Genomic DNA, 19,696 nt, shown 5'->3' with positions numbered 1-19,696 from the left:
GTTAAATGGTAAGATCGAGTGAGTGGGATTCAAGTGGGTTCAGCTGGCTTCCTTCGTAATAAAGTTTTAATTTAATGGTTCATTCATTGATAGTGCTGTTCTGATTGCCATTCCTCCATTTATTAACAAATTCTCTGCCTCTAATTGATGAGGCAAAAGAACAACTTTGCTTCATCAATTAGAGATACATAGTTACCCTGAAATCTGATTGGTACACTAAAGCAGGATAAATGGTCTACTTTCCCTTTAATTTGTTGGTGTTCAGAGTAGGGAGTTGGTTTTCAATTAGTTTCAGTAGTGACCAATAGGGTTTTTAGATCAGTATTGAAGACTTGAGTATCATTAGTTTAGATTTTTTTTTTTTAGTAATCGTCTGTGTAAGGTTGGTTTAAATTAACTAGTTCATCATTACCTGAAATAGAAGTCAAGTCTTTTAACTGTGTGTTGCCCTATCATTTGATTTTGGAAAGAGGGTGTGTTTTTTAATTTTAATGACATGTAATATCTTAATGAAAACATTAACTCATTTTTCTAATACTTATATTTGGTTTGTTGTGAAATTTCAGGTTTTCATGTGTTTTTTTGGTCATTTACTTTTTCCTGTCCTTTTATTATTCATGGTTTTTCCCTCTTTGTTGACTTTCATCTTGATTTATGAAGGCTTTTTTCTCTGAAGAATGTTAGCACTTGTTTCGTGTTGCAGTTTACTCCCCTAATTTATAATTTGCCTTAATTTTTTAAAGTTACACTTTTGGAAGAGATTATAATAGATACAGAGGTTCTTTATACAGATGTCCTGCATAGCCTGGCAGTCTTTGTATCAGTCTTGTAAAGTATTAACCTCTATTTTCGTTTAGTACTTCTGTTTTTACATATTTAAGTATTTTAATATATATGAACATAAGTGCTAATGCTTTGCTCCAAATAAGTTTACTTTATATATTGACACAAAATAATATGTCTTTTGTCTAAGAGAGCTCTGCTGATGTTAAACACTTTCAAAATATTCACTGTTCTTAGGTGACATAAAATAGCAGAAAAATCTACCTTGTTAAGCAAGTAGGTAATTTATAGATAGATTTGTGGTTAATTATGCAAAGGCAAAATTTTAAAATATTAAAACATATTTCTCAGAAAAATGTAGTACTAATTGTTATATATATTGTATATTTATTGTATTGTATACAATATATATTGTATATTTATATATATATAATATAATTGTGTGTATATAATATCCTTATCAGTATTTTCATATTTTTGTATACTTGACTAGTGCATTTATTTCCTTTCTATAATAATTGATTTTATTCTGTTATTTTCGGTAGACACTTGGCATTTCACCTGGAGAGAAATTTGTCATTACAACAACAAGTAGGAAAGAAATTACCAGTGATAACTTTGGTAAGCAGCATTGCATTTATGCTTTTATATTTAATATGTTCTAGTACATTATAAGGTAATGACTATTTTATTACATAGATAAGCATCAAAAACTCTTGATATTTTTGTTTACTTTGTTGAAATGGGGGAGGAAACTGGCTCTGCACATCTGCTTTGTGCAGAGCTCATGCTTTTCAAGCATGGTTATAAGAAAAGAGTTGTCACTTGCAGCTGCAAACAACGAGGCCTTGCTCAGCACCCAGCCGCAGAGCTGCTTCACGGGCCCTTAAGAGCTGCTTCTCCTGACCGACTTGGAGTCTTCCGTTATCCTTTTCTACCCAGTTACATTCTAAGACGTGCCAGTTTTCCATGCCTGATTCCTTTTTGGATTTAATCATTCTTCCCATTCATATTGATAACCACTTTAATTAGTTCCTCATTTGATTTTCTGTGACAGTTTGACTTAAGAATTGAGTGTTTCAGATGAGTGGAAGTATTTGGACCTATTCCACTGATATTCTTTTTTTTTTTTTTTTTTTTTAATTTTTATTAGTTGGAGGCTAATTACTTTACATCATTACAGTAGTTTTTGTTATACATTGATATGAATTAGCCATGGATTTACATGTACTCCCCATCCCAGTCCCCCCTCCCACCTCCCTCTCCACCCGATCCCTCTGTGTCTTCCCAGTGCACCAGGCCCGAGCACTTGTCTCATGTACCCAACCTGAGCTGGTTATCCGTTTCACCCTAGATAATATACATGTTTCAATGCTGTTCTCCTGAAACATCCCACCCTCGCCTTCTCCCAGAGTCCACAAGTCTGTTCCATACATCTGAGTCTCTTTTTCTGTTTTGCATAAAGGGTTATCGTTACCATCTTTCTAAAGTCCATATATATGTGTTAGTATACTGTAATGGTCTTTATCTTTCTGGCTTACTTCGCTCTGTATAATGGGCTCCAGTTTCATCCATCTCATTAGAACTGATTCAAATGAATTCTTTTTAATGGCTGAGTAATATTCCATGGTGTATATGTACCACAGCTTCCTCATCCATTCGTCTGCTGATGGGCATCTAGGTTGCTTCCATGTCCTGGCTATTATAAATAGTGCTGCAATGAACATTGGGGTGCATGTGTCTCTTTCAGATCTGGTTTCCTTGGTGTGTATGCCCAGAAGTGGGATTGCCGGGTCATACGGCAGTTCTATTTCCAGCTTTTAAAGAAATCTCCACACTGTTTTCCATAGTGGCTGTACTAATTTGCATTCCCACCAACAGTGTAAGAGGGTTCCCTTTTCTCCACACCCTCTCCAGCATTTATTGCTTGTAGACTTTTGGATAGCAGCCATCCTAACTGGCGTATAATGGTACCTCATTGTGGTTTTGATTTGCATTTCTCTGATAATGAGTGATGTGGAGCATCTTTTCATGTGTTTGTTAGCCATCTGTATGTCTTCCTTGGAGAAATGTCTGTTGAGTTCTTTGGCCCATTTTTTGATTGGGTCATTTATTTTTCTGGAGTTGAGCTGGAGGAGTTGCTTGTATATTTTTGAGATTAATCCTTTGTCTGTTGCTTCGTTTGCTATTATTTTCTCCCAATCTGAGGGCTGTCTTTTCACCTTGCTTATAGTTTCCTTTGTTGTGCAAAAGCTTTTAAGTTTCATTAGGTCCCATTTGTTTATTTTTGCTTTTATTTCTGAAATTCTGGGATGTGGGTCATAGAGGATCCTGCTGTGATTTATGTCGGAGAGTGTTTTGCCTATGTTCTCCTCTAGGAGTTTGATAGTTTCTGGTCTTACATTTAGATCTTTAATCCATTTTGAGTTTATTTTTGTGTATGGTGTTAGAAAGTGTTCTAGTTTCATTCTTTTACAGGTGGTTGACCAGTTTTCCCAGCACCACTTGTTAAAGAGGTTGTCTTTTTTCCATTGTATATCCTTGCCTCCTTTGACGAAGATAAGGTGACCATAGGTTCGTGGATTTATCTCTGGGCTTTCTATTCTGTTCCATTGATCTATATTTCTGTCTTTGTGCCAGTACCATACTGTCTTGATGACTGTGGCTTTGTAGTAGAGTCTGAAGTCTGGCAGGTTGATTCCTCCAGTTCCATTCTTCTTTCTCAAGGTTACTTTGGCTATTCGAGGTTTTTTGTATTTCCATACAAATTGTGAAATTATTTGTTCTAGTTCTGTGAAAAATACCGTTGGTAGCTTGATAGGGATTGCATTGAATCTATAGATTGCTTTGGGTAGTATAGCCATTTTGACAATATTGATTCTTCCAATCCATGAACACGGTATATTTCTCCACCTGTTTGTGTCCTCTTTGATTTCTTTCATCAGTGTTTTATAGTTTTCTATGTATAGGTCTTTTGTTTCTTTAGGTAGATACACTCCTAAGTATTTTATTCTTTTTGTTGCAATGGTGAATGGTATTGTTTCCTTAATTTCTCTTTCTGTTTTCTCATTGTTAGTGTATAGGAATGCAAGAGATTTCTGTGTGTTAATTTTGTATCCTGCAACTTGACTGTATTCGTTGATTAGCTCTAGTAATTTTCTGGTAGAGTCTTTAGGGTTTTCTATGTAGAGGATCATGTCATCTGCAAACAGCGAGAGTTTCACTTCTTCTTTTCCTATCTGGATTCCTTTTACTTCTTTTTCTGCCCTGATTGCTGTGGCCAACACTTCCAAAACTATGTTGAATAGTAGTGGTGAGAGTGGGCACCCTTGTCTTGTTCCTGATTTCAGGGGAATCCACTGATATTCTTAACACAGCGCAACTGATTATAGATCAGTCCATTGTTTGGGGATTTGCCTGTATGATTTTTTTTTTTGGCCTGTATGATTTTTCAAGTCATTTCATAGATGTAATTTATATATTTAAAATTATAAATTCATTGTGTTTTGAGTGCTGGCTTAGCACTTAAGATGTTACCTCTTGATTTCAGATGAAACTGTTAAAGATGGAGTCACTCTATACCTGCTACAGTCAGTCAATCAGTTACTGCAAACAGCTACTAAAGAACGAATTGACTTCCTACCTCACTATGACACATTGGTTAAAAGTGGCATGTATGAATATTATGCAAGTGAAGGACAAAATCCTTTACGTAAGTATTCCATTTGTACTGATTGTGATAAACTGTCACTCACCTTTATTCCCTTGATCAGACTTTAAAAGTTCTTTCATTCTATTTTATTCAAAGACTATGATCAGTTCTTGTGAACCTCCTTACTTCATCTCTTCATCACAATATATTTCCTTTTCTACCTAAGTCATCTTTCATCAAAGTAAAGATACCTCTCCTTTAAAACTAACGTAAAATGAGAATTCATTCCTTTTCAACTCATAAGAGATGGTGTCCTTACACATCTACCTCCTGTACACTCTCCTTTCCTGTTATTCTTCCTAGCTTCCTAAACTCTTCTCCCAGTTGAGAAGATATTTGTTATACCTTGCACATTTTTTGTAGCTGAACCGCACAACTAAGTGGTTTGTGTTCTTTATTGTTGCTTTATCATTTCTTCCCACCTTTACTATTAGACAGTTTTTGTCCTACCTTGGATTATTTTGATTTAGAGAATCTCTTCCATCTGGACTCTGCAAAAGTGTTCAGGTATTCATTATAAGCTTGCTTTCTTTTTTTGACCACATGGCTTGCAGAGTCTCACTTCCCTGACCAGGGATTGAACCTGGGCCTTGACAGTGAAAGCCTGGAATCCTAGCCACTAGGTCACCAGGGAGCTCCCTATAAATTTTCTTTCTTTTAAAAAAAATTTATTTTTGGCTGCACTGGATCTTCACTGTGGCACATGGGCTTAGTTGCCTCACAGCGTGTGCTGTCTTCCCAGACTAGGATCGAATCTGTCCCCTGTGTTAGCAGATGGGTTCTCAACCACTGAAACACTGGGCAGGTCCCCTATAAACTTGGTTACTAAATGTTTTTTTCATTGTATATGCATTAGAGTTGGTAGAAAATTAGAAAACATAGATAAACAAAAACAACACAAAGAACATTCCTATCTCTACCACCCAGATGTAACCACCACCAACACTTTGGTGTTTATTGTTTCAGACCTTTTCATATATATATATAAATACATATATATATATATTTTTGGTATTATATGGTGCATACTTTTTTTTTTCCCTTTTGTTGTGCCACATAGCTTATGGGATCTTAGTTCCCTGACCAGGGATTGAACTCAGGCCCTTGACAGTGAAAACCCAGAGTCTGCACTACTGGACTGCCAGGGAATTCCTCATGCATTCTTTTTAAACCAACCTTTTAATTTAAAATGTAATGAACATCTTTAACATGTATGTTAATATATATTTATTTTAGGGCTTACACAGTATTTAGATAACGTAATTTATTTGAACACTATACTGTTTTTTTGGGGACGAAAGTCCCAAACAACAAAAACTGTTGCTTTGGGGTAAAGAATCTGCCTATAGTGAAAGAGACCCACTTGACGCTAGTGATAAAGAACCTGCCTGCTGGTGCAGGAGACGTAAGAGACATGGGTTCAGTCTCTGGGTCGGGAGGATCCTCTGGAGAAGGGTATGGCAACCCACTCCAGTATTCTTGTCTGGAGAGTCCCAGGAACAGAGGAACCTGGTGGTTTACAGTCCATGGGATCTCAAAGAGTCTTGCACAACTGAAGCAACTTAGTGCACAGACACCTACACACATACTGCTGTTACTAGACATTCAGGTTATTTCAGGTTTTTTTTTAATTGTTACAAATGACTGAATATTCTCCTGACTAATTCTTGTACTTCCTTACCTTGACTGCTGCTGGTACTGTCACTACTCTCAGCTGCAGAGCCAGACACTGTGTCAAGTGCTTTATGAGCATTTTCTCATTTGATCCTTAATCCTGTGTGTTAGCTAACATTAGGTAATGACCTAGTTTTGCAGAAGTAACTGAGATAGGCACAGTTTTACTCTTTCCATTAAGCGTGGTCTGTTCCAGCTCCCTGTGCATCACCTCTACTCATTATTGAGCTTGGTACAGTGGTAGGACATCACATCTAAAACTGAATTTTTCTGTCCTTCCATCTGAATTTTCCCTTTATGGAAAAAGATGACCATTTTTCCAGTCTTCTAGAACAAGCACTCAAAGCCACCTTGAATTTCTTTTTCTTGCTCCTTTTATATCTAATCAGATACTAAATTCTACTCATTTTTTCCTTTGAAATTTCCCTTAACTCTTTTTCGTCCCATTTCCTACAGTGTCCCTACTTCTCCTTCGCCAGATCTTTATACATATCTGATTTGTGATGACTACTTTCCAACTAGTTTATAAATGGAGCCATCCCCTACATGTTTAGCATTTGGAAGTGCTTGCTGGAATGCTACTTTGTGGGTTAATTACAGCTTAAGTTGAGTTACACTTCGCTGAAAGAGGTGTTAATTTAGTATGCTCACCCTTTTAATTAAGGAGATAAAAGTGGGAAGTAGTTTGGATACTGACCCTGGAGAAAGGAGAATGTTAGAAATAGCACTGCTGCTGCTGCCAAGTCACTTCAGTCGTGTCTGACTCTGTGCGACCCCATAGACGGCAGCCCACCAGGCTCTACCATCCCTTGGATTCTCCAGGCAAGAATAGTGCTGAACCACTGATAAACTGAAAGTCAGGCTGGTTGTATAGTAGGAAATTAAGAGCAGTTTTGTGTCAGTTAAGCAGATACATTCTGCCATTTCACAAAGTTGGTGTTGCGAGATACCTGTATTTAAATTAGCCCTTAATAGACACTTTTATATTGTCCCATATCCCTAAATGTGCTTACTTTTGACTTGTGCATGATATAAGTACGTACCACAGACTATTATTTGATTTTATGGTTATGGTCTTCTGTTTGTCTCATGTGTGTATGTCTGTCTTTAGATTATAAACTCCTTGAAGCCAGGAATCATGGCTGGCTCACTCGTGCTGTGTAGTACCATACAAGTACTGGTTGGTGACTGCTTTTTTTATGCTGTTGGTGACTGATGATGCCTTATTATGTTTGTGTCATTAGGATCAGGATAATACTTTAATTTTAGCTCTTTGGAAAATAAAAGTGATGGCTTAAGGTACTTCAGAGTTCCTTCTTCTTTGAACTTTTATATGATGTATTTAGGAGGGAAAACTTAAGCAGTAATGTTTTCTCACTCTCTTCCAGCATTTGCTCTTGCAGAATTAATTGACAATTCTTTGTCTGCTACTTCTCGTAACACTGGTGTTAGAAGAATACAGATCAAATTGGTAAGAAAATAATACTCTAAGTCAAATTAACTTGTGTTTTTATGGAAGTACTGCACGTTTATTGGAAAAAAATTAAAATATTAACTAAAAGTAGAAATAATTATCTGATGTCTCATTAAAATTTTTTCACTTGCCCTTTTCCTATGCATATATGTATACATATATGTGTGATCATAGTGTATGTTTTGTTTGTGATCTTCTATTTTCCCTTAGAAGTAGATTGTAAACATTGCCTTATCATGGCTATTCTGCAATGTAGTACACCACTGATGCAATTTGGTTTATTGAATGTAATATAAATTATGTAATCAGTCTATGGCTGTTGAACATTTAGATTTGTTTCCCTTTGTTTTTGCTATTGTAAGCAGTGCTGATATCAGGAGCACCCTTATAGATCTTTGTACACATCTCTGACTAGTTCTCAAGCTACATTCTGAGAAATGGAATTTCTAGGTTAAAGGACATGAAAAATTATAAGGCCTTTGGTTCATATAGCTGGATTGCCTTTTAGAAAGTTGTATTAATATACACTTCTCCAACAATGTATGAGTGAGCCCAATGAGTCACATTTTTTATATTGAACTTTTCATGTTTTTAATATTGATACGACTTTTCCTGTCTTTTTGAACTTATCTCATAGCATTTTGATGAAACACAAGGAAAACCTGCCGTTGCAGTGATAGATAATGGAAGAGGAATGACCTCTAAACAGCTTAACAACTGGGCCGTGTATAGGTTGTCAAAATTTACAAGGCAAGGTGACTTTGAAAGGTTAGAGAACCTTACTCACTTTTTTATGGGCAGCTGGGTGTTTTAATAAAGAGAAGAACTCTTCTATTTCTTTAGTTATATATGTTATCAGCATATTTATTTAGAGTTTTATAATAAAACAGTTTTTAAGATCAATACTTAAAAAGGCAAAACTGCATAAATCATATTGTACCCTTCATTGAGTGATTCTTTCTGCATTTCCTGAGGTGTGTAGGAGTTAGGTTGATATGTTGCCTACTGTGGAGTTTTCCCCCTTTTCTTAATAACTTAAGTTTGAAGAAAGCTGTATAGTGTCTAGAGCAGTAGAATGTTTTTTAAGTGGGCTTTAGAAATCACCTGATACCTCATGCAAAATGTCCAGGGAACCACATGTAGTACTCTGGAGCTCACTGTGGCTCTTTCAGGGATCTGCTTTGCAAAATGTTCACAGCTGTTAGGGAGTAGAGTCTAGGCAAGAGTTTTGTATGGGAATATGTAGAAAATATCCTGAATGAGAATGTCATAGAGGAAACGAAGTATACTCAGAGCTGTCAGGGATATAAAGATTTAGGTCCTTGAGATAGGTGAATTCTACTTAGAGCCATGACTCACAGTGGGATTGATGTTTAAGCTATGTTTTATAATTCAGGAAACAAATGTGGGGAGAATCTGCTAACATTCTTATTAAGAAGTTAGTATTTATTCATGTCCTATTTCCTGTGCTCTTTGTTATATCAAGGAAAGTCACCCAAATTTAAGGATCTGTCTCAATAATGTGTAAAATTAATATACTTAATGCATTTGCCTTCTCATTTCTGAGATTTCAGCACTCAGAGTTTTCATCAACTTTGTAAAGCCTTCTGTGCCATGATGAAAGGCAGTTAGTGAAAAGCAAGGGCTCTGGGATCATTTGGCCTCATCTGAATTCTCTAGCTTTACTAGTTGTATGACACTGGTCAAGGTACTTTACTTTTGTCTCAGTTTACGTATCTGTCAAATGGGGATAATACCTTCTAAGGTTTTGTGAAAACCAAATGAGTTAGTGCATGTAAAATCCTTAGAGCCTGGCAAATGATAAGCAGTCAGTAAATACAAGCTATCATGGTAGCTATTCGGAGAAGGCAGTGGCAACCCACTCCAGTACTTTTGCCTGCAAAATCCCATGGACGGAGGAGCCTTGTAGACTGCAATCCCTGGGGTCGCTAGGAGTTGGACACGACTGAGCGACTTCACTTTCACTTTTCACTTTCATCCACTGGAGAAGGGAAATGGCAACCCACTCCAGTGTTCTTGCCTGGAGAATCCCAGGGACGGGGGAGCCTGGTGGGCTGCCGTCTGTGGGGTTGCACAGAGTCAGACTCGACTGAAGCGACTTAGCAGCAGCATGGTAGCTATTCCTTCTCATTCTTGGCCTCAGATTTTTCTACAGCTGTTCTTACTCACCATTTTCATGAGTACATGCCACTTCAAAGATTTATAAAATAGCCAAAAAGAAGACAGTGATCTTTCATAGTCTAAAGATAGAATTTAGCATAAGATAGAAATATTCGGTAGAAATGAAAGGAGAACAGATGGCAGATTGGGGCCGAGGGTCAGAAAAAATGTTAGTTAAATCAAGTGGAAGAGTTGAAAGAACTGGAGCCTTTTAAACCTAATTCAAATCTTAGGGAAATTTTAATTTTTGGAAGAAGTCTACCTGTTGTTGGATCTGATCCTAGCTTTATGGATATTGCATTCAGAAACACAGTTGTTACAGCCGTCATGTACTCATACTGTCTGTGACCCCAGCACCATCAGTCCCTTGGCTCAGTCCAGTTTCTCTTGTGTCAGTTGTAACCCCCGCCCCCACACTTCTCTAGCTTCCACTCCTATAGAGAAAATGATCAGCTGTTTTACTGCTTCCAGTTAAGTTTTTTTCCCACTGAATATAAGGATGTTCGTATATAGGGAATAAGCTATGGAAGAAATGGAAGGATAGCCTAAAAATACAAAGCAGCTGTCTTGTCTGTAGTTTATGTTGTAGTGGAGGAAAAGCCTAAAGTAAACCAAAAAATATATAAGCACTTCAGTTATTGATAAGAAAATATCAAGTAACATGTTAGAGCCTGATGGCTGTCTTTTTTAGGTGAGGTGATTAGAAGAATTAGAAGAGGTGATTTGAGGTTACATTTCAGTTGAGGCTTGAGTGATTAGAAAAGAAACACCCAAAGTGAAAATCTAGGGCGAGAGCATTCCAAGTAGAAGGACATCAACAAAGACAAAGACCCTGAAACTGTGATCACCATGTTTCATTTGAGAGACAAAAGGAAGACCAATGTTAGAGCATTTTGAAGAGGACAGTAGTGGGGGATGAATTGGAGAGTTCTATTTTGACAATATTATTTAAAAGTCTCATTCACTTTGGTACAACCCTTTCCTCTCTTTTATTTTGAAAAATTTCAAATTAATAGATATATTGTAAAAACTTCAAATAAAAAGCCAGCAATAAGTCAAAAAATCAGTTTTAGCACTCCTGTATCCTTCACCTAGATCTGTGTTAACATTTTGCCACATTTGTAATCTTCTGTTTATGTATGTGTGGGTGTGCACATGCATGCACACAGAACACAGTTTCTCTTTCTAAATCATGAGTAAGTTGCACAATTGATATTTTACTGCTTAATAACTGTACCATGTTATTTCCTTCACAGCTGTGTTCTCATAAATAGCCATAATATCATTATTACACTCAAGACATTTGTTAGTGATTCAAAATAGCTAATATAATGTCCATATTCAGATTCCCTTTGTCATGTCTTTCTTGCCTCCTTTATTCTATAATTCCCCATATTTGTCTTTCATGGAGTCTTTTTTTGTTTGTTTTTTTAATATTGTTCAGGCTAGTTGTAGAACAGTCTACCGGCTGGATCTCCTGAGTGTTCACTGAGCACTATTCTTTCCCTCAACATTTTATAAATATTTTCAAACATACAGAAAAGTTGAAATTCTGTAGTTAATACGCAACATATTCATACTAAGTTTCTACCATTGACAGTTGCTTTACCACATCTCTTTTTATTCTACTAACCTTTCAGTTTAGTTCAGTCTCTCAGTTGTGTCTGACTCTTCGCGACCCCATGGACTGCAGCATGCCAGGCCTCCATGTCCATCACCAACCAGCTCCTGGAGCGTGCTCAAACTCAGGTCCATTGAGTCAGTGATGCCATCCAACCATCTCATCCTCTGTCGTCCCTTTCTCCTCCCGCCTTCAATCTTTCCCAGCATCAGGGTCTTTTCAGATGAGTCAATTCTTTGCATCAGGTGGCCAAAGTATTGAAGTTTCAGCTTCAGCATCAGTCCTTCTAATGAATATTCCGGACTGATTTCCTTTAGGATGGACTGGTTGGATCTCCTTGCTGTCCAAGGGACTTTCGGGTCTTTTCCAACATCACAGTTCAAATGTATCAATTCTTTTATACTCAGCTTTCTTTATAGTCCAACTTTCACATCTGTACCTGACTACTGGGAGATCCATAGCTTTGACTAGATGGGCCTTTGTTGGCAAAGTAATGTCTCTGCTTTTTAGTATGCTGTCTAGGCTGGTCATAACTTTTCTTCCAAGGAGCAGGCGTCTTTTAATTTCATGGCTGCAGTCACCATCTGCAGTGATTTTGGAGCCCCACAAAATAAAGTGTCTCACTGTTTCCATTGCTTCCCCATCTATCTGCCATGACGTGATGAGACCAGATGCCATGATCTTGGTTTGCTGAATGTTGAGTTTTAAGCCAATTTTTTCACTCCTCTTTCACTTTCATCAAGAGGCTCTTTAGTAGTTCTTCACTTTCTGCCATAAGGGTGGTGTCATCTGCATATCTGAGGTTATTGATATTTCTCCCGGTAATCTTGATTCCAGCTTGTGCTTCATCCAGCCCAGCATTTATCATGATGTACTCTGCATGTAGGTTAAATAAGCAGGGTGACAATATATAGCCTTGATGTACTCCTTTCCTGACTTGGAACCAGTCTGTTGTTCCATGTCCAGTTCTAAGTGCTGCTTCCTGACCTGCATACAGATTTCTCAGGAGGCAGGTCAGGTGGTCTGGTAGTCCCATCTCTTGAAGAATTGTCCAGTTTGTTGTGATCCACACAGTCAAAGGCTATAGAATAGTCAGAAAGCAGAAATAGATGCTTTTCTGGAACTCTCTTGCTTTTTCGATGATACAACGAATGTTGGCAATTTGATCTCTGGTTCCTCTACCTTTTCTAAAACCAGCTTGAACATTGGAAGTTTACAGTTCATATACTGTTGAAGCCTGGCTTGGAGAATTTTGAGGATTACTTTGCTAGCGTGTGAGATGAGTGCAGTTGTGTGGTAGTTTGAGCCTTCTTTGGCATTGCTTTTCTTTGGGATTGGAATGAAAACTGACCTTTTCCAGTCCTGTAGCCGCTGCTGAGTTTGTCAAATTTGCTGGCTCACCTTTAGGTCATTTTAAAAAAATCTGACAGACTTAAAAACTTTTAAAAACATTACTTAATTATTTTTGGCTGGGTCTTTGTTGCTATGTGTTGGCTTTCTCTAGGTGTGAGAGCAGCTTCTCTTGTTGCAGAGCCCTGGCTCTAGGTACACAGACTTCAGTAGTTGCAGTGAGTGGGCCTCAGTAGTTGTAGCAGATGGCCTCATAGTTGGGGCGCGTGGAATCGTCTCAGAGCAACGATCGAACTTGTGTCCCTTCTTTGGCAAATGGATTCTCATCCATTAACAACCAGGGAAGTCCAGGTCAACTTATTTTTTGGTTCAGTTCAAAGTAAATTACAGATACCAGTAAACTTTGTCCTGTTGCAACAAGTATTGATATCATTATGTAGAATTCAGTTTTTTCCTCTGAAGTAAAATTTACCTTGAAATGGTCCCATCTGTCTTAAGTATATCTTCATTAAATGCATTTATTTTTATGGTCATATAATTCATACCAAAGTTGTGCAGCCATCACAACTAATTCTGAACGTTTTCATACTCCAAAAGAAAGCCTGTACCCATTTATAGTCAATGCTGCCTCTCATTGCAATCACTGGTATACTTTGGATAGTTGTTAATCTACTTCACTTGTGTTTCTTAGGGATTTCAATTAACATTTTAAACAGTCCACTTTGGATAAATGCCAGTTTAATATCAATAATGCACAAAAACTTTGTTTCTATATAACTTATTCCCCTCTGCTTTGTATTATTATTTTCATATAAACAATGACATTATACCTTATAACCCTGTCAATACAGTTTTATAGTTAGTGCTTTAAACAGCTGTTTTTTAAGTCAGGTTGGCAGAGTTGTAAAAAATACACTGTCCTTTTCTATTTATATAGTTACCTCTACTTTATTCTTTATTTTTTCTTGTATTCAGATTACTTTCTGAAGTCTTTCCAGTTTGTTCAGCAGACTCTTCTTCAGTAGCTATTTCATAACAGATCTGCTAATGACAGACTCCCTCAGGTTTTATCTGTCAGTATCTTAATTTCCCCTTCAGTTTTGAAGGCTACTTGTGCTGAATAAAGAGTTCTTGGTTGACAGTCTTTTTCTGGCAATACTTCAAATATGTTAACCTACTGTCTTCTGATTCCATAGTTTCTGATGAGCAATCAGCTTTTAATCTTGAGTATCCCTTGTATGTGATTAGTCACTTCTCTCTTTCACTTTCAAAGTTCTCTTTTTTTCTCTGACTTTTGATACTTGGATTGTGGTATGTATGGTTTTTAAGTTGATTATATTTGGTGTTTGTTGAACTTCTTTGAGGTCTAGATGAAGATTTTCATCAAATTTGGGAAGTTTTTGGCCATTACTCAAATATTCTTCCTCTCCTGTCCTTATGTGGCTCATCTTTGTTTCATTTCTTGGACTGAATAATTTCAATCAACCTGTCTTTAAGTTCACCGATTATTTCTTCTGCCTGTTCATATCTGTTCATGAGTCACCTTATTGAAATTTCTTTTGAGGTTTTCTTTTTTTTTCTTATCCAGAATTCGTTTGGTTCTTTGTAGTTTCTGTTTTTACTGATAGTCTATATTTGGTGAAATATTGTTTTCATACTTTACTTCATTAGAAATAATATATTAGTTCACTGAATGTATTTAAAATAGCTGATTTATTTTTTAAATTTTTAAAAATTGAAATATAGTTGATTTACAGCAAAGTGATTCATTTATACATATGTATATATATTCTTTTTTAAAAACAATTCTTTTCCATTATGGTTTATCACGGAATACTGAATATAGTTCCCTGTGCTATACGGTAGGACCTTGTTTGTCCATCTTATGTATACTGGTTTGCATCTGCTAACTCCAAACTCCTGCTCCATCCCTCTCCCACTTTCCACCCTTGGCAATTGCAAGTCCGTGCTCTATGTCTTTGAACCTGTTTCTGTTTTATAAATGTTCATTTGTGTCATATTTTAGATTCCACATATAGGTGATATCATACAGTATTTGCCTTTCTCTTTTCTGACTTCAGTTACTGTGATGATCTCTAGGTCCATTCATGTTGTTGCAAATGGCATTGTTTCATTCTTTTTCGTGTCTGAGCAGTATTCCATTGTATACATGTACCACATCTTTGTCATCCACTCATTTGTCAGTGGATATTTAGGTTGTTTCTGTGTCTTGGCTGTTCTGAGTACTGCTGCTGTGAACATAGGGGTGCATGTATATTTTTGTCCAGATATATGCTCAGGAGTAGGATTGCCAGATCATATGGCAGTATGATCTGCTTTTAGTTTTTTGAGGAAGCTCCATAATGTTTTCCATAGTGGCTTCATTAAATGACATTCCCACCAACACTGGAGGAGGGTTGCTTTTTCTCTATATCCTCTCCAGCATTTGTTATAAAATAGCTGACTTAAATCTTAGTCTGGTAAGTCTAGTTAAGACCTGGGCTTTCTCTGGGACAGTTTCTACTGAGAGCTGTTTTTCCTGTGTGTAGGTCAGATTTTAATATTTCTTGGTGTGGCACATAGCTTTCTGTTTAGAACAGGATATTTAAATAATGTAGTGTGGCAGATCTGGAAATTAAATTTATCTCCCTTCCCAGGGTTTATTGGCACTTCTCTGTAGCTCAAATGGTAAAGAATCTGTCTGCAATGAGGGAAACTTGGGTTCAATTCCTGGGTCAGGAAGATCCCCTGGAGAAGGGAATGGCAATCTACTCCAGTGTTCTTGCCTGGAGAATCCCATGGGCAGAGAAGCCTGGTGGGCTACAGTCTGTGGGGGTCGCAAAGAGTCAAGACAAGACTGAGCGACCTGACACGCACACACCCCCATGACTTACTGTTCCTTTTGTCTTTTTGTTGCTTGTGTAGTGACTTTCCTAGACTAATTCTGTAAAACCTGTATTCTTTATATTGTGTTGCCTCTGAAGTCTCTGCTCAGTTAATCTAATGGTCAGTTGATGACCAGACATTCTTCTTAAGTGTCTGGAACCATTGAGTCTTCCAGCTCTTGCCAAAGGGTTCTGTGTGCACATGGGCCATGTTTTTAATGTTCCTACAGGAAGTGGACTGCTCTGCCTTAGCTTGTAACTCTTGCTTGCACTGAATATCAAAGTCAGCCGGAAATGAGAGATTAGGGCCTTCTCAGTACTTTCTTGAGTATAAATACAGCTCTGTAATAGGAGTGTGATCTTCTTGATTCTCATGAATGTGTTGGAGCTTTTCAAAACCACTATGGACCTCCCATCCTCCAGCTTTTCCTTCTACATTTTTGGCCAGATTTGTGTTTTTTTTTTCCAACTGTTTTCATTGCCTCAGTCAGCTGTGATGATAAACATCTGCCCCTGATTGCTTCTGACAAATGACCCAGGGAAAATGCTTTTCACACTGAGCAAGTTCTGAGTTAGGTCAAATAAAGGCAAACCCTGCAAGTGAAGGTTTCTAGGGTACTGTCAGATCCAATAATGGCAGTTCTGTGGGGAAGGAACTTCTGGGAAACTCCAAACTTATTCCAGCGACTCCTAGGCTGTCAGTTTTCACCATGACTGCAGGGCTGTTGGTTTTCAAGGCTTCTGTAGAGCTGGTGAGAGGGAAATGGGATAGGGTATGTGAAAACATAACAGAGGTAGCAGTTTTTACCAAAGACTCATCGATGTGTCTTAAATAACCACTCCTTGGATTATTGGAAGACGTTTATATTTTTGGAGTTCTGAAAAAGTTGATTTTGACAATTTTTTCAGTTACTGTTTTGCTTTTAACAAAGTGGATTCATAGGTTCTTAATGTGCCATTCTGGAAGTGATCATTCAATTAACTGGGTTTTGACGAGTGTGTAGTACACTTGTGTAACCCAACCCCCTAAGATACAGAACATTACCTGGATATAGGAAATTTGCTCATGAATGAGGCACTGTTACAGTCATTGCCTTATAAGTTAAGTTAGGTACCTAAGGACATTGTTGTATTATTGTTTTTTCATTTAATCTATTTTGTGGAAGAAAGAAAGGTGACATTAGTTAGGTCATTGGGTGGCCGTAATTCAGGTATGTGCTGGATCAATGCTACTTTCTGCACCATCAACTTGCTCAGTAATTGAAACGCTCTCAACTCAATTCAACCATTTTTGGGAAAATAAAAATAGCATGCCACATGGCTCACTTCCCATGCCATTTTTAGGTTGTAGAAATGGACTTCTAACAGGATTTACCCTAAAGAAAAAGCTCCTTTGTCTTCAGTATTTTTCTGCAATGAAGATGATATTTCAAGTAGATATTTGCATTGAGTTGAATTTAGAGAATGAGAATGTAACATGTAGCACCCTACTTTGATTTGGTTATTTTCATTGTGTCTCACAGGTCCATTCCAGAGCTCAGTTAGGGGTATGTGGCCATTTGTCACTTTTGTGAAGATGAAGCTGTCTTCATTGAACCTGATTTTTTTTTTCCTCCTCTGGTAGATTTGAGGCAGTGAGATTTAAATATACATATATATAGTCACTCTACCATATTTCTTGGCAATCACTTGCATTGTTTTCAGTTTCTTTTTACTAATTTGATCATCTCTTCTGTTCATTTTTCTTACTTTCTAAAATTTTTATGACATAGTTTCATAAAGATTTTGCTTCTGTTTTCTAATGTGTCCTCTTATATTGAATCAAGAATAAGAGTGAGATATTTTCTGAGATTCTTTTAGACTGTGATACAAATTTATTTTGAAGGAGGCAACTTTTAAGTTCTTCAGAGGACCTACTTCTGTGATGCAAAATTGTTTCTTAAGGTCTTGAATAATATTTATGCTTGTATTTCTCTTCATGAAGGGAGATTTATATTTCCCTTGAGTGTGGGCATAGGAATTTTCTGGACTCACTTACACAAGTCTAAAACTTATTGGAAATTACTATTTTTGGCTTTATTTGTTATAATAGGGTTTTTGCTTAGGTTGGGCTTTCATGAATGGAAAAGGAAGCTTACTGCCTGGTCATTATGAATGTCCTTTTCTAATCAGTGAACAGAATTCCTTAGTTTTGAATCAGATTAAGTATGTATATATTGTGTTATCTCTGAGTTGCCCCATCCCAAACTTTTGATATACTTTTATTTTCAGCTTATTTGATATACTTTTATTTTCAGCTTATTTGCTAGAAGTATTGTTACAGTAATTAAAGTCTTTGAACCTATTAAACTGTTTTTTTAGTAGACGGTATGTTCATAGAATTTAATTAGCTATAATTCTTGATTTATGACAGTATATCAATTCAAGACATTTACTTTTAAAGTTTATTTATTGAAAAATTTAATAGGCTGAATAACCAGAATTTGCCCCCAGTCTGATAAGTAGAATATTTCCTGTGACTGACTTCTGTGTCCTCCTCACTCACTCTACCTATTCCTCCACCAAAGTTAACAAATATTTTGCGTTGTTTTTGTTTCCTTTTTTATTAGTGAAATGTGTATATCTAATTTTCCTTGTTTTTGATAATACAAAACATAATCATACTGTATGTTGACCTACAAGGGACTTGCATTTTCATTTAGTGTTAGATTACTAAGATTTTTTACTTGTGTGGGGTCTGTAGTTCATTCATTTTCACAACTGTGTAATCTTTTGTGTACACCAAAAAGAAATCTCGCTGTATTTATCATCTCCAGTCAGTAGGCATTTGACTTTCTCCCCCGATTCTTAGCAGTTGCTGGCAGTATTATCTTATGCATGCACTGTGTGTGGAGTGTTCTGTTAAGTATGTTTCCTGGTCCAGATCTACATAAGCTGTTAGGTGAATACCTAGGAGGGAATTTGTAGGTTATAAAAATGAATGTTCCAACTTACAAAATAGTGGTGAATTATTTTCCAAAGTGATAAATTATCATTTATACTTTAAACCACTTAAAAGTTTGATATAACTCACTTGGGAAGCCATTTGGGTCTGGTCTGTTTTTTGTGGGAGGAATTTTTAACTATTGCTTTGATTTCTCTATAGGGTTATAAGTATATTTTGGCTTTCCACTATTGATTTAGTGTTGGTGCATTCTGTTTTTACTAGAAATTACTCCATTTCATTAAATTTTCAATTTTATTGGCATATAGTTATTGGTAAAGTTGTAAGAGCCAGTGTTTGATTTGTTTTCTGTTTTCCTGTTTTCAAATTCTTTGATTTTTGATCTTTATCATATATACCCTTCTTATTTTGGGTTTACATGCTTTTTTTGGTAGTATCTTGATGTAGAATCTTAAGAGTTTTTTTCTTTTTTTTTTTTACTTCTTTTCTAAGTTGAGTATTTTGTGTTAAAAGTTTTCTTCTCAGGACTACTTTTACTGTATCCCACAAATTTTAACATGCTTTAATTTCACTTTCATTGATTTTAGTGTAACTTTTGTTTTCCTTGCAGCTTCATTTTTTTGATCCATGGATCTTTTTTGGAATGTGTTGTTCAATTTTCAAATGTTTCCAATAGATTTTCTTGCCTTTCTAGTTTAATTATAGTCAGAAAACATGCTCTGTGTTGTTTCAGTTCTTTTAAATTTGCTGAGATTTGTTTTATGATTTAGGATATAATCTATATTTTGGTGAATTTTCTATGTCCCTGAAAAGAATGTGTATTTTGCTGTGGTTGGGAGTAGTGTTCTGTAAGATTCAGTTAGATTCCGTCAGTGAATGATACTGTCCAGTTCTTTCTTTTCCTTTGATTTTCTGTGTAGCAGTGACTTAGAGAGGGGTATTGAAGAACTCCACTTGCAGGTTTGTTGATCTTCTCTTTTCAGTTTTCTGAATTTTTGCTCTGTGTATCTTTAACTTGTGTTATTTTGTTTATGCACAATAGGATTGTTAGAACTTTTCTGTGAACTGACCC

General features: G+C 36.5%; 1 protein-coding gene across 3 annotated transcripts in view; it reads left to right on the top strand.

Moving 5' to 3' along the window:
- Positions 1 to 19,696, top strand: part of SMCHD1 (structural maintenance of chromosomes flexible hinge domain containing 1) — a 125,288-nt gene that overhangs the window by 10,671 nt on the left and 94,921 nt on the right. For all 3 annotated transcript variants that reach the window (XM_020886360.2, XM_020886361.2, XM_070452704.1), the window contains exons 2-5: positions 1,329 to 1,404; positions 4,334 to 4,495; positions 7,558 to 7,640; positions 8,281 to 8,411. In XM_020886360.2, coding sequence (XP_020742019.1) covers positions 1,329 to 1,404; positions 4,334 to 4,495; positions 7,558 to 7,640; positions 8,281 to 8,411 — 452 coding nt within the window. The remainder of the gene's footprint in view (positions 1 to 1,328; positions 1,405 to 4,333; positions 4,496 to 7,557; positions 7,641 to 8,280; positions 8,412 to 19,696) is intronic.

This window comes from Odocoileus virginianus, chromosome 22 (genome assembly GCF_023699985.2).
Source record: "Odocoileus virginianus isolate 20LAN1187 ecotype Illinois chromosome 22, Ovbor_1.2, whole genome shotgun sequence".
Classification (NCBI taxonomy): Eukaryota; Metazoa; Chordata; class Mammalia; order Artiodactyla; family Cervidae; genus Odocoileus; species Odocoileus virginianus.
The sequence above is the reverse complement of the archived record's forward strand: the minus strand, read 5'-3'. Positions and strand labels throughout refer to the sequence as shown.